We start from the raw sequence: 14,381 nt of genomic DNA on the forward strand, positions 1-14,381 counted from the left end.
CCAGGTTTATAGATATGCTACTGCATCTGGCAATAGTAATCATTTTAAACTGGGACCTTTATCCTTCTGACGTATTCCCCATCATCTTTGCTATATCTGAGACAAGATGTTCTAGTTCACTTCGTCCATTCCTGACCCAGACCTTGAATTGGTCAAATCGCAAGAATACTTGGTTCCTTTCCATGGAAAACAATATTCAAAAACCAAACTTCTGATTCTGGACATTGGTAATGAAAGGGAAGAAAATTTAAATTTTTTCTCTTGCTTCTCTAGTACAAACCTTATTTTAGGGTAATCAAATAGCCCAGAAGACGAAGGGAATTCCGGCTAATATTGTACAGAGCAAAGATTAATAGAATTAGAAAGTTTGCACTTTGCAAGGCTAAAATGCAGGCTTGTAAGGCTGTCAGCACCTTAAACCAGTGATCTATCTCAATATTGTATCAAGATAACCTGACATGTTAATATGTTAGATGTGATCATGGTCTTGGAATCATAAAGAAAAATGTCTTTATCTCTCTTTTTAAGAGCTTTATTGAGATACAATTTATATACCATTACAATTCACCCATTTAAAGTATAAAATTCAATGGCTTTTATTATGTTCACAGAGTTGTGCATTCATCATAACAACTTTAAAACATTTTTATTACCACCCCAAAGAAATCCCACACCCTTTTGCTTTTAGCCCTGCCATCCCTCCATCTTCCCATCTCCCTAACTAACCCTAGGCAACCCCTGATTTACTTTCTGTATATAGATTTTCCTATTCTGAACATTTCATGTAAATGGAATCATGCACTATATAGTCTTTTGTGTCTGTATTCTTCGCTTAGCATGATGTTTTCAAAGTTTCTGTAGCACATATCAGAATTTCATTCTTTTTAAAAGCTAAATAATATTCCATTGTACAGGAGACCACATTTTGTTTATCCACTCATCAGTTGATGGACATCTGGGTTGATTTCATCTTTCGGCTATTGCAAATAGTGCTGCTGATAACATTCATGTAAACTATTCATTTGAATGCCTGTTTTCAACTCTCTTGAGTATATACCTAAGAGTGGAATTCCCGGCTCATATGGTCACTCTGACCATTTGAGGAACTGCCAGACTTTTCCAAAGCAGCTGCACCATTTTGCATTCCCACTAACAGTGTCTGAGGATTCCAGTTTCTCCACATTTTCACCAACATTTGTCATCTTTATCTGCCTTTTTTATTATAGCCAACAGAGTGGGTATGAAGTGGCATCTCCTCGTGGTTTTCACTGGCATTTCTTTGATGGCTAATTACGATGACTATCTTCTTTTTTCTTTTTTTCTTTTTTTTTTTTTGGAGGCAGAGTCTCGCTCTATCTTCCAGGCTGGAGTGCAGTGGCGTGATCTTGGCTCACTGCAACCTCCGCCTCCCGGGTTCAAGCAATTCTCCTGCCTCAGCCTCTGAAGTAGCTGAGATTGCAGGTGCCTGCCACCATGCCCGGCTAATTTTTGTGTTTTTAGTAGAGACGGGGTTTCTCCATGTTGGCCAGGCTTGTCTCAAACTCCTGACCTCCGGTGATCCACCTGCCTCGGCCTCCCAAAGTGTTGGGATTTACAGGCATGAGCCACAGCGCCTGGCCTGTTTTCAAGTGTTTATTAGCCATCTGGATGTCTTTTTTGGAGAAATGTCTACCAGATCTTTTGCCCACATATTTTTCATTTTTTAAGAGATTAAATTTTTTAGAGCAGTTTTAGGTTCACCGTAAATTAAGTGAAAAGTACAGAGAATTCCCACACTCTCGGCCCCCACCCATGCACAGCCTCTCCTACTAACTAAAATCAATGTACGTACATTGACATGTCATTATCACCCAAAGTCCATAGTTTATATCAAGGTCCACTCTTGGTGTTGTACATTCTATGGGTTTTGACAGGTATATAATGACATGTATCCACCACAGTAGTATCATAGAGTAGTTTCACTGCCCTAAACATTCTCTGTGCGCCACCAATTCATCTGTCCTTCCCCTCTTGCCTCTGACAACCACTGATCTTTTCACCATCTCTGCAGTTTTGCTTTTACCAGAATGTCATACAGGTGGAATACTACAGTCTGTAGCCTTTTCAGATTGGTTTATTTCACTTAGTAATATGCATTTAGGTTTCCTCCATGTCTTTTTATGGCAAAATAGCTCATTTATTTATAGTGCTGAATAGCTTTCCATTGTCTGGATGTATCACAGTTTATCCGTTCACCTACTGAAGGACATCTTGGTTGCTTTGAAGTTTCAACAATTATGAATAAAGCTGCTATAAACATTCATGTGCAGTCTCCTTTGCCCATTTTAAAATTCGGTTGTCTTTTTATTATTGAGTTGTGGTCATTTTTTATATATCCTAGATACAAGACCCTCATCAGATACATGATTTACAAACGTTTTCTCCCATTCTTTGGGTTGGTTTTTCACTTTCTTTCTTTCTTTCTTTTTTTCTTTTTTTTTTTTTTGAGAAGGAGTCTCGCTCTGTCACTCAGGCTGGAATGTAGTGGTGCAATCTCAGCTCTTTGCAACCTCTGCCTCCTGGGTTTAAGCGATTCCCCTGCTTCAGCCTCCTGAGTAGCTGGGATTACAGGTGCGCGCTACCATGCCCGGCTAATTTCTTCTGTATTTTTAGTAAAGACGGGGTTTCACCATGTTGGTCAGGCTGGTCTCGAACTCCTGATCTCATGATCCGCCCACCTCAGCCTCCCAAAGTGCTGGGATTGCAGGCGTGAGCCACCATGCCCGGCCTTCTTTCACTTTCTTGATGGTATCCTTTAAAGCATAAGTTTTTCATTTTGATGTCCAGTTTATGTATTTTTGTTGGTGGCGCTTGTGCTTTTGATGTCATATTAAAGAAATATTTGCCTAATCCAAAGTCATGAAAATTTATACCTATGTTTTCTTTTAAGAATTCTATAGTTTTAGGCTGGGTGCGGTGGCTCACACCTATAATCCCAGCACTTTGGGAGGCCAAGGAGGGTGCATTGCTTGAGCATAGGAGTTCGAGACCAGCCTGGGCAACATTTTTGTATTTTTTGTAAAGATGCCATCTCTACAAAAAATACAAAAATTAGCTTGGTATGGTGGCATGTACCTGTAGTCCCAGCTACTCGGGAGGCTGAGGCAGGAGGATCACTTGAGCCCAGGAGGTTGAGACTGCAGTGAGCCGTGATTGCACCACTGCACTCCAGCCTGGGCAAGAGAGTGAGACTCTGCAAAAAAAAAAAAGGAAACGAAAGAAAAGAAAAAAGAAAGAAAAGAAAAAGAAAAGAAAAAAAAGAAAAGAAGAAAGAGAAGAAAAAAGAAAAGAAAAAGAGTTTTTAATTTTAGCTCTTGCATTTAGGTCTTTGATCAATTTTAAATTAATGTTTGCATATGGTGTGATGTCTTTATCTTTTTACAGATATATGCAGGCTAAATAATTTAGAGGTGAATATATAACATCTGTAATTTACTTTAAAATACTTTAGATAAAAATAGATAAAGCAAACATGGGAAAATTTTGACAGCTACAAAATCTAGGTGGTGGGTATATCAGTGTTCACTCTATTTCCATCTCGGTTTTTGGATTTTTCTTTAAACAATATAAGTAAAAGGTAAAGTTTTAGAAATAAAAATCAGAAAAATCACTTGATTATGAGTGAAAATGTTATTAATAGAGAATTAAAGTTGATTCTATTTTAATTTATTTTTAAAGTACATTGTTTATAAATGTTAGCATTTCATAATAAGTTATAAATTATTTGCCACACCTCTAATAAAAACATACAAGAAAAAGGTTATGTCAGAGTGTCTTGGCATTGCTCTTAGGAACTAGTGTTCTAGAACTTCTTGTTCTAATACAGCAACTATCAGCCACATGTGGCTGATGAGCACTTCAGATATGGCAAGTCCAAATTAAGATGTGCTATGAGCGTAAAATCTATATTGGATTTTGAAGGCTTGACACAAAAAAAATGCAAAATAGCTCATTAATATGTTTTATGTTGATTACATGTTGGAATGATAATATTTTGGATATTGGATTAAAGTGTGTTATTAAAATTACCTTCACTTGTTTTTTATATTATTTTAAAATAAAGCTACTAAAGTGTAAATTACATATGTGGCTTGCATTATATTTCTTTTAAAAAAGTTTAAAATTTTTTCATAGAAACATATAGGAAACAATCATTACATTTCTTTTGGACGGTACCATTCTAGGGAGAAAAGGACTGGGCTAGAAGATCCACATTCTAATTCCTTTGCTACTTTCAACTAGCCATGTGACTTTGGGCCATTTCTTCCGTTTGTCAGCCCTAAAATAGTCAGGGATAAATTCACTCAGCAAATACTTAGACTTCTTACTATATACAAAGAACTTGGCTAGATGATGTGGGAAATAGAAGACGTGAAACTGTTCATAAATTCAAATCATTGTTTTACCATTAATCTCTATCCATGAGTCAATGAAGATAGAAATCAACAATAGAAAATATCTCATCATTTTTATTTTTTCCACTAACATTTTATCTCAAGATAATGTATATTTTATAAACGGTCTGAGACCCGGATCACATATGCACAGAGTATATGTTCTTTTTCTCTTCTAAGTCTTGGGTCTTTGAACAAGTGTTCCATTTTTCCAGAGGCTCCCCAACTTCAAATGTTGTTCAAGAAGTGCATTGTGGTAGACAGTTGGTGGACAGTACTCATGCCCTTCTGTTGTCCCATACCATGTAGACGGCTGGTCTTGGCCATGTAACTTGCTTTGGTCAATGAGACATTAGCAAGCAAGTTAAAAGCAGAGGCTTGATAAGCACTTGCTCATTGAGACTTATCTTCTTGGAACACTCCTTGGAACCTTGCAGCCATGCTGTAAGGAAGCCCAAACAATCATGAGGAAAGGCCCACACGGAGGAGAGAAGGGCCAGGGGTTCATTCAGACTAGTGATTCTCAACCTGTGGTGATTTTGCTCCTTGCAGGACATTTGACAATGTCTGGGGACACTTTTGGTTGTCACAGTGGTGGATAGGTGCTACTGGCATCTAGTGGGTAGAGGCGAGGGAGGCTGCTAAACATCCTGCAATGCACAAGACAGTCCCGCAACAAAGAATTACCCAGCCTAAATATCAGCTGTGCTGAGGTTCAGAAACCTACTCTAGACCAATGTTTCCCACAACCTGGCTCCTATGGATCAAGGATAAAGGCACTTGGGAGAGAAAGTGTTCACACTTAAATAAAATTATCTGTAGCTGCTCATTTACAAGTGACAGCTTTCTGAACAGTCTGTGACTCATGATGATTTTTCAGTGATTCCCATTAGTATTCTCATCAACCCCAATGGCACATTTCACCTTGTTTACATTCAGCATTTAAGCAGAGTAACTCATCAAACTATTGAACCAACAATCATTGTATTAGTTGCCCCAACTGAGATATTGTTTCTCCTTGGTGCTATCAAGGCCATGGTTTGTCACAATTCAATCCGAGCTTCCAAATCTGCAGCCATTTACCCACCCAAAGACCAGGGGCTTTAACTTTTACTGCTTTATAGTCCATCAGCTTTGGTTCTGTGTTACCAAAGAACCACAGCCCCATCATGCTAAGAGGATGCCACTTTCCCTTTGAGAAGAGCATCTATATATTTAGAAGAAACCATTATTAGTCAATTTTATCTATGAGGGAAATGTTAAGAATATAAAAATTATAGTAATTTGCTGATAGTAAATTTTATTAGAAGAGTTTAAATATAACTACATTAGCAGACTCAATAAAAATTTTAAACATAGTGGGTCAAGTATAAATCTCATTGCTATGGTAATTAACTGTGAAATACATAGATAATAAACCATTGCAGATAGGGGTGTTTGTTTGTTTTCTCATATAATAGGGCACATATGCATCTCTAGGCGGAATGAAAAAGGGCCAGAAATGTTGCTAAAATTGTCCGTTTGAATAACTTTTTGATAGGCTGGCAGATACAAAAGTTTACAAGAAACACTCGATGGGCAAAGTAATCTCCTTGCAAAGCACAAGGACCCAGATGAAAAATCCCAATGATACGAATCATCCCGGTAATCTCCCAAATCCCATTATGAAGTCTGATTAGAGTAGGCTACAACCCAATTGCAAGTGGGCTTTGCTGTTGATGGAGAGCCAATTCTTGGCAAACATTAGTAAAACCAAGCCATTTATCTACCCGGTTGAATCAGCCTTTGTTGAGGAGTGTGAAACTGTGACCAGCATCACCAACCAGCCCTCTATAGACAGGGACTGCTTTCCTTTCTCCTACACTTGGTTTGTGCCCTGAAGTTGGCTCTGGTACTGCATTGGCATCTTGAGAAAACCTTTTTGCTGGTTTCTAGCAGGAAAGAGGGGAAGGAGGCCCTGACTCCAGGGATGTGGAGGGACTGAGCTGGACTGTCTAGGGAGATCTGTGTTCCTGGGATCAGGCCCTTGAGCATCCAACAGGCGGAAGGTTGTGAAGTGCCCCAAGGAACATCACATCTACCGAAAAATGGTGAATCTGGGGGACTTGGTTTGATCCAGTGAGCCACCAAGAGCAATACTTCCCCTCAGCCTGTGATGAGGACTCACATAGTGGCTGGAATTTTTAAGGACACATGGTGAGGGGGCAACTCTGTAGTTCAGGGGTCATCAAGTTTGAACTATGAGGGACCACATGGCCAATATTTACATTTTGCAGACCAAGCAACAAAAGGGAAGATATTACGTAGGAACTTACATAACAAGAGAGAAAAAATTGTCACAATGTTTTTATTGATATAATCCAAAATACAGTAATATTTGAGTACAATTATTTGCAACCCACATCTATTAATGAGAGAAAAGGAATTCTTTTGCGGGGGGGATATTTCTCTTAATTGGAGTTCAAAGGCGGTGTCTGCTATCATCACATAAAGTGCAAATGTTCATGTATGAAAACCATGCTTAGCTCTCTGGTACAAACACAGGGAGCTCTCGCGATCTGGCCCATAGGCTGTAGTCTGCAGACCCTTGCTATAGTTGAACACCAGTCGCCCACACTGGGTTTGCGGTGTTCTGGGGTGGGAAGTCGCTCCGGGCTGCGAAGCACCTCGAGGGATCCCCCCGGCCCGAACTCTCCCTCTGTGCCCAGCTAACCGCGGTTCATTGGCTCTCCCCGCGAGGCAGTTCTGGAAGATCAAGAATGAAGCTCGGAGCTCTCTCGCGGAGCAAGGACACCTTCGGGCTTCAGGACCACCCACGGCGTCCAAAACTGCTGCCAGGGCTGTGCCCCCGCCCCCCGGCACTTTCCAGCTCCCCCTCCACGCCCGCTCTTCCTCCCTCTCGGCCCCCTCCAGCTCCTCCTCCGGCTCCTCCCCCTCCGCTCCTCCCCTTCCCTACATCTAGCCGCCGCGCTTTCCCGCTCCCGCAGCAGCAGCCTCCCGCGTCGCTGTCGCTGTCGCCTCCGCCACCTCCTCCGCCGCCGCGCGCCCCTCGGAGTTCCGCGCCCCACCATGCCCAACATCGTGCTGTTCAGCGGCAGCTCGCATCAGGACCTGTCCCAGCGCGTGGCCGACCGCCTGGGCCTGGAGCTGGGCAAGGTGGTCACGAAGAAGTTCAGCAACCAGGAGACCAGGTGGGGGCCGCGCCGGCGGCCGGGCTAGGGAGAGCGCTGGGCACGCGTCTGCGGGGCCGGGTTGGGGGCCGGCGCCTGCCCGGGCCACCTCCGCGGACGCCGCGCTCCCCCTTCCGGGGCGGGACGGTGGCAACGCGGCCTCCGCGCCCCCGCGCCCGCGCCTGCGAAGAAACCGAGGCGGGGCGCCGCGCGTCCCGGTGCGCGCCCCGGCTGTGCCCCCGGCGGCAGGGCCTCCGGTCCTGGGACCGCGGCGACCCGGCGGTCCCGAGCTGCTCCCGGCCTCCCAGCGGTGCCGCCCGGCCTGGCGTCCCCAGCCCGGAAGGGAGACGTCTGGGCGGTCACAGACCGTCGGGGAGAGAGTGGGCGCAGCGGGCGGGAACCGCATCGGGTCAGCGCGCGGTGGAGAGACGTCCTGGGTTGGCTGGTCCCAGTTGCCGCGTCCCTACAAAGCTGAATCTCAGACCAGTGCGTGCGACTAAAGGTTTCCCCCCGTCCCCAACTCTGGTTGCACATTGGGTTTACCTGGGGACGGTCCGAACGCTGCTTTCCCCGACCTGCGCCCAAGGGTTTGATCCAACGGGCGGAGGATCAGCGATTTTACAAGCTTCCCAGTTGACTCTCCTGAGCAGCCAGGACGCAGACCACTGCGTTATCCAGAGGGTGCAGTTGTGCCAAGGTTTGAAAGACTGTGAGAACCCCAGGACGCACGTGCTGGGCTCCCCTCTGCTCCCACTACTCTTGCTGCTTTAAAGATGATGGACTTTCAGCTTCCTTCTTGTTCTAGGACTCTGCTGTGTCCAGCAACAACGCCATGATTCGACTGTAACTTCCACCCATTTCTCAAGTCCAGGAGAGCCTCTGCCTGTGGGTCAGGTGGTGGCCATCCTCGGAAGCTGACCTGGGGGGCTCCTTTGTCTATCTGCCTGAGTCCACACAGCTCCTTGACTCATTTCAAATTGGTCTCATTTTTTCCCCCTTCTTCCTCCAATGTCTAGTACTGTTAACTGTCCACAGTTACTGATAATTTTTATATCTTTGGCAAAGATTCAATTTAACCAACATTTTCTAGAAATGGTGTTGGAACAGTTGGACACCCGTATGCCAAAAAATATGAACTTCCATCCATACTTTTCACCATTTGTAAAAATTAACTTTGAAGTTGATCATAGACCTAATTGTAAAATCTAGAACTATAAAATTTCTAGCAGAAAATCTTGACGACTTGGGGTTAGGCAAAAATTTCTTAATGAGGAGTTATGTTAATACTGATAGGGAAGATGCTATTTTTTGGCAAGTCAGCTTTTTAGGATATGTGAATCGTATGTGACTTCTTCCAGGTGGCAAATTCCAGTTATGGCTCCGATGATAATATAAGTGAAGAAACATTGTGAATGAGTGGCAGGTGGACTTTGGCTAAAGAATTCCACTCTGCAGTGTTTAATGCAGAAGTCTGAGAGGATGGTCTAGGGCTCTGGAGAAGGATAGAGCTAGGTTTGAGTGTTGCAGTATTTTGCCAGTCTTGTTCAAGTTTCAGTCACTGTAAGAACACGAGAAGAAGAATAGTTTTTGTTCAGAAGGTGTCGCCATATAAGTAAAGGAGAAATTTCTTGAAGTAAATTTTGAAAGCAAATATGTTGCCCTTCCATGTACTCAGTGCAGCATGATCTTTTGCTAAGGAGCATGGTTAATCTAGATCAGTTCACTGCTAAATCAGTGTTGAGTTTCTCCTAAAAATACCACATGTGCCATTGGGCAAAACTCACTCAGACATTGAAGTATGATTGTTTATACATTTGGTTCAAATATAAAGCAGACTCACTTTTATTTCGTTTTTGATATTTTATAACCATCACTTGATAATTAGAAATCGTGGGACCCCAAAAACCACTCAGCATGAAGTTTGGGAATTGCCTATATAGCTACATTTTATGTTTTTAATGTATAGAATATAAAAGGTTCACTGCCTGACTTCTCTTTTCCATGAACTGTACAAGTACAGAGCTTAATTTTTATAAACAGCCCTCTCTGGACTGGTTACTGTGCTAGGAATCCAGCTTTTAACTGTGTGATCGTAGAGAGGAGAAACTGAAGGGCAAAAAGAAGACAAAATTGATTCAGTTCATGTAAGGGCCCCTTCTTGAATCTGTCACTGAACTAGGATCAGAAATCTGGTTTGCTGTCTCCTGGCCATCAATCCTCCCATTTTGCATTTTTTATACACTACTTAACTGAACATAGAGCCTTCCAATTTTACCTTCTTATCCCTAAATCATTTCAGATATGCAGGGAGAGGTCTGCTCCAGCTTCCCTATAGACCATGGAAATTCCATGATGACATCTTAGGACAGCAGGTGTCTAGACGTCTCTGTTGTAACATTTTACTCTGGTCAGTTAACCTGCTGGCAGAATCTTTAGCTATACTGTGAGACAAGGTTATGCAAAGTTATACAAGGTTATCGGTTACCATGTAATAAATAAAGAGCTTAATGGCTTAAAACAGTAATTGTTGATTTGGCTTACAAATCTGCAGTTTGGGAAGGGCTCAGTGAAGAAAGCTTGTTTTTGCCGCATATGGTCACAGCTGAGGCGGCTAACTGGGGCTGGAGGGTTCTTGAAGATGGCTCACATGACTGAAGTTGTTACTAGCTTTTGCCTGGGAGCTTGGTTAGGAACCTCAGCTCGTCTTCTTGTAGGCCTCTCCATGGGGCTGCTTGAGCTTCCTTACAGCATGGAAGCTGGGTTCTAAGAGCGCATGTTCCAAAAGACAGGACATTGAAGCCGCCAGTCTATTAAGGACTGGGCTTGCAAGTTGGTGTATCATAATTTCTGTCATATGCTGTTGGGCAAGTTCAGAGCCCTCTCAGATTCAAGGGCGGGAGACTAGACCCTGCTCCTTAATGGGAAATGTGTTAAGAGTCTGTGGCTATCTTTTAGTTGCCATGCCCGTTTATTGTTGAGTCAGTGACGCTCTTCAGCCTTTTTATTTGGGGATCAATAAAGATCCTCTGGCAGAACGGCGAATGGATGCTGCCTTCTAGCCACAATTTTTTAAAGACCTAGAATAAAGGTAGTCATGATCATCTTTTTGAGTAGAAGCAGGACTAGCTTTAGGGGAAAAGTTGCCATGGTGATGATATTCTCTGTCCTCCCCTGGACTGCTAGTCATATGAGAACTGAGGTTCCTGAGGAAAAACAGGCCAAAGAATCTAATCTTGTGGGATAAACGTCATAAGACCAGCAGTTGGCAAAGTTTTTCTGTAAAGGGCCAAATCGTAAATATTTTAGGCAGTGCTAGCACGTGTAGTCTCTGTTGCTGCTATATCTTACAGTTCTGTAAGTTACAGTAATGTCTGTCACAGGTTAGCAGGGCTGCGTTCTCTTCTGAGGCTCTAGGGGAGAATCTGTTCCCATGCCTTTTCCGGTTTCCAGAGGCAGCCCACATTCCTTCACTATTGGCCTTTTCCACCTTCAATGTCAGCAACAGAATGTTGCTCTGACCCTGCTTCTGCTGTCTCCCTCTTGCATTTTTAAGGGCCCCATGATTACAATGGGCCAATTTAAATAATCCAGGATAATTTCCCCATGTTAAGGTCAGCTGATGAGCAACCTCAATGCCATCTGCAAATTTACTTCCCCTTTGCCATATAAACTCGCATATTCAAAGATTAGGGTGTAGACATCTTTAGGGGGCCATTATTCTGCCTACCACGCCATTCTTAACTCACAGGCCATAGAAAAACAGCCTGTGTGCTGTGTTTTGTCAACCTCTCAGCTATATAATACTGTACTTGATTTCTGCTGTAGTTCATTTTGTGCTGCTATAACAGAATACCGGAGACTGGCTAATTTATAAACAACAGAAATTTATTTCTCACAGGTCTGGAGGCTGGGAAGTCCAGTATTCAGGGGCTGGCATCTGGCAAGGGCTTTCTTGCTGCATCATCCCATGGCAGAAGGGTGGAAGGGCAAGAGAGCATATTTGAGAGAGCGCAATAGAGGGCCAAATTTGCTAATATAATAAACCCATTCTCAAGATAATGAGCACACTCTAGCAATGATGACGTTAATCCATTTGTGAGGACAGAGCCCTTATGGCCTAATCACCTCTTAAAGGTCTCACCTGTCAATACTCCTATACTGGGGATTAAGCTTTCAACACATGAACTTTAGGGAACACATTTAAACCATAGCAATTTCCAAATTAAGTTTATCTCATAGTTGATGTAATGTTCACAAAGCAGTTAGATTTAGCTCCTTAGATCTTCAAATAGGAGGGAGCACATAGAACTTTCTATCCCCCCCATCCTGTGAGGTTGGCATATTTTCATCCATAGTAGAAGGCATGCAAGAAGATGTGTGAATGTTATCAAAACTAATTTTCACAACATGTCAACTTGAAAAACTTTATGTTTATTTTCCTTTTCTTTAAAATTTTTTTTAGAGATGAGGTCTTGCTATGTTGCCCAGGCTGGACTAGAACTCCTGGGCTCAAGCAATCACCTTGCCTCAGTCTCCCAAGTAGCTGCTGGGACTATGGGCATGAGCCACCATGCCCATCCTGTTTTTAAATTTTCATTAGGTATAATTGGCTCTTTTTTTTTTTTTTTTTTTGAGACAGAGTTTCGCTTTTGTTGCCCAGGCTGGAGTGCAATGATGCGATCCCAGCTCACTGCAACCTCCGCCTCCCGGGTTCAAGTGATTCTCCTGCCTCAGCCTCCCGAGTAGCTGGGATTACAGGCATGCACCACCACACCTGGCTAATTTTGTATTTTTTAGTAGAGATGGGGTTTCTCCATGTTAGGCTGGTCTAGAACTCCAGACCTCAGGTGATCCGCCCACCTTGGCCTCTCAAAGTGCTGGGATTACAGGCGTGAGCCACCGCGCCCGGCCTTAATTGGCTCTTTTAAGAAAACAATTTTATTGAGTATCTGATAGCAGGAGAAGGGAGCAGGATAATTATTCATGTTCCTTATCTGTAATTTTAAAATATTTCATTTTGGGATGAATAAATTTACAGACAATTCTGCTATAATGTGACATATGTATTCCTAAAAATTACCACACTATGCAAAATCAGGCAATCCAAAACCACAGGGCTTATGAGAAAAATGGGATTAGGGACATAACATTCAAAAACTTCTGCAGTGACCCATTAAAAAATCATAGGAGTGTTATATAGGTTGAGCATCCCTTATCAGAAATGCCTGGGACAACAAGTATTTCAGATTTTTTTTTTTTTTTTTTTTTGCATTTTGGAATATTTCTATTGTACTTACTGGTTGGACATTCCAAATCTCCAAAAATCCAAAATACAAAATGCTCCAATGACCATTTCCTTTGAGCACGATGTCGACACTCAGAAAGTTTCGGATTTCAGAATTTCGGATTAGGGATCCTATCAAAATGGTAAAACACTGACATGTATCACATGCTCAAAAAATATTGGCTGGGTGCAATGGCTCACGTCTGTAATCCCAGCACCTTGGGAGGCTGAGGTGGGCGGATCACTTGAGGTCAGGAGTTCAAAACCAGCCTGGCCAACATGGCAAAACCTCCCTCCACTAAAAATACAACAAATTAGCCAGGTGTGGTGGTGCATGCCTGTAATCCCAGCTACTCGGTAGGCTGAGGCAGGAGAATCACTTGAACCCGGGTGGCAGAGGTCGGAATGAGCTGAGATGTCACCACTGCCCTCCAGCCTGGGCAACAGAGTGAGACTCTGTCTTTAAAAAAAAAAAAAAAAATTACATAAATATTACGACAGAGATGGAACTTTCCATTGAAAAATGCCTGAGGTTTAGGGTTCTCTGAAATGACGTGAAAAGTTGTGACACCAAATGTGAATGAGTGTGGCTCGTTGTCCTCAAGGTGTGTACATGTGTATGTTTGTGTATTTCTAAGTGGCTCCATTCAGCTGGGTGCACTGCAGTTTTCTGCAGTCTCGGGATAAGAGGTTGTGCATAAGAAAACACGAAATTCATGCTATGCTCAAATTGTTCCAAATAATATCAATCATTGGAACAAATTTGCCTTTTCAAAACAGCAGAGCTGACCATCTTCTTGGTTTGGACGCAGAGCTCTGCAAAGGACATGCCTGAGCACACAGCACTATTTTCTGTTTCTTCCCACCAAAGGAATATGCCAGGGATGAGCTGGCTCTCCCTCTCATGTTGGACATCCAGAATTCTGTACCTGGAAATACAGAAACTTCCAGACATGCAATTTTCAAAAACTTAGCTGCTACTCACTCTTTCTCCAGAAGCTACGCGAGGATGCCAACCAGCAAAACAAGGAAGTATACCAAGAAAGAGGATACAGAAAATGGCAAATGGAGTGCAGGGGAGGGGGCAGGGAATCCCCGGATGGCAGCTGTGCACAGGCAGAGAGATAACCCAGGCCTGCCACCCCTGGGAGGGATGCCTGCAAGACGATGAAATGCAGATGGGACTTGAGGCCTCTGACCTTGGGAGATTTTGATTGTTAGTGAAGGGTTTAGGGTGGAATCTGGATTCAGGATTCAGAAAACTTAGCAGATAAAAAGGCAAGAGAATGACCTCCAGGGAAAATGAAAAGAAAAGATGTGCATGAAAAGAAAATACAAGCATTCGTTTAAGTTTATTGCATGGCAGAGCTCTGAGCAGCATTTGCGCAGTTAAAAACGTACAGTCAATCTTTAATGTGAATATTGATCTATATTGGGATGATGGCGAGATGGGAAGTTTGCATTGCAAGTAATGGAACTGAATGGAAATAGAGT

The 14,381-nt window shown here is 43.0% G+C and overlaps 1 protein-coding gene across 2 annotated transcripts in view; it reads left to right on the top strand.

Moving 5' to 3' along the window:
- Window positions 1-7,350: 7,350 nt before the first annotated feature.
- PRPS2 (phosphoribosyl pyrophosphate synthetase 2) overlaps window positions 7,351-14,381 on the top strand; it is a 33,180-nt gene continuing 26,149 nt past the window's right edge. Inside the window, exon 1 of one of the 2 annotated variants that reach the window (XM_024240373.3) lies at window positions 7,351-7,624. In XM_024240373.3, coding sequence (XP_024096141.1) covers window positions 7,503-7,624 — 122 coding nt within the window. In that variant the 5' untranslated portion in view covers window positions 7,351-7,502. 2 annotated transcript variants of the gene reach the window in all.

This window comes from Pongo abelii, chromosome X (genome assembly GCF_028885655.2).
Source record: "Pongo abelii isolate AG06213 chromosome X, NHGRI_mPonAbe1-v2.0_pri, whole genome shotgun sequence".
Taxonomy (NCBI): domain Eukaryota; kingdom Metazoa; phylum Chordata; class Mammalia; order Primates; family Hominidae; genus Pongo; species Pongo abelii.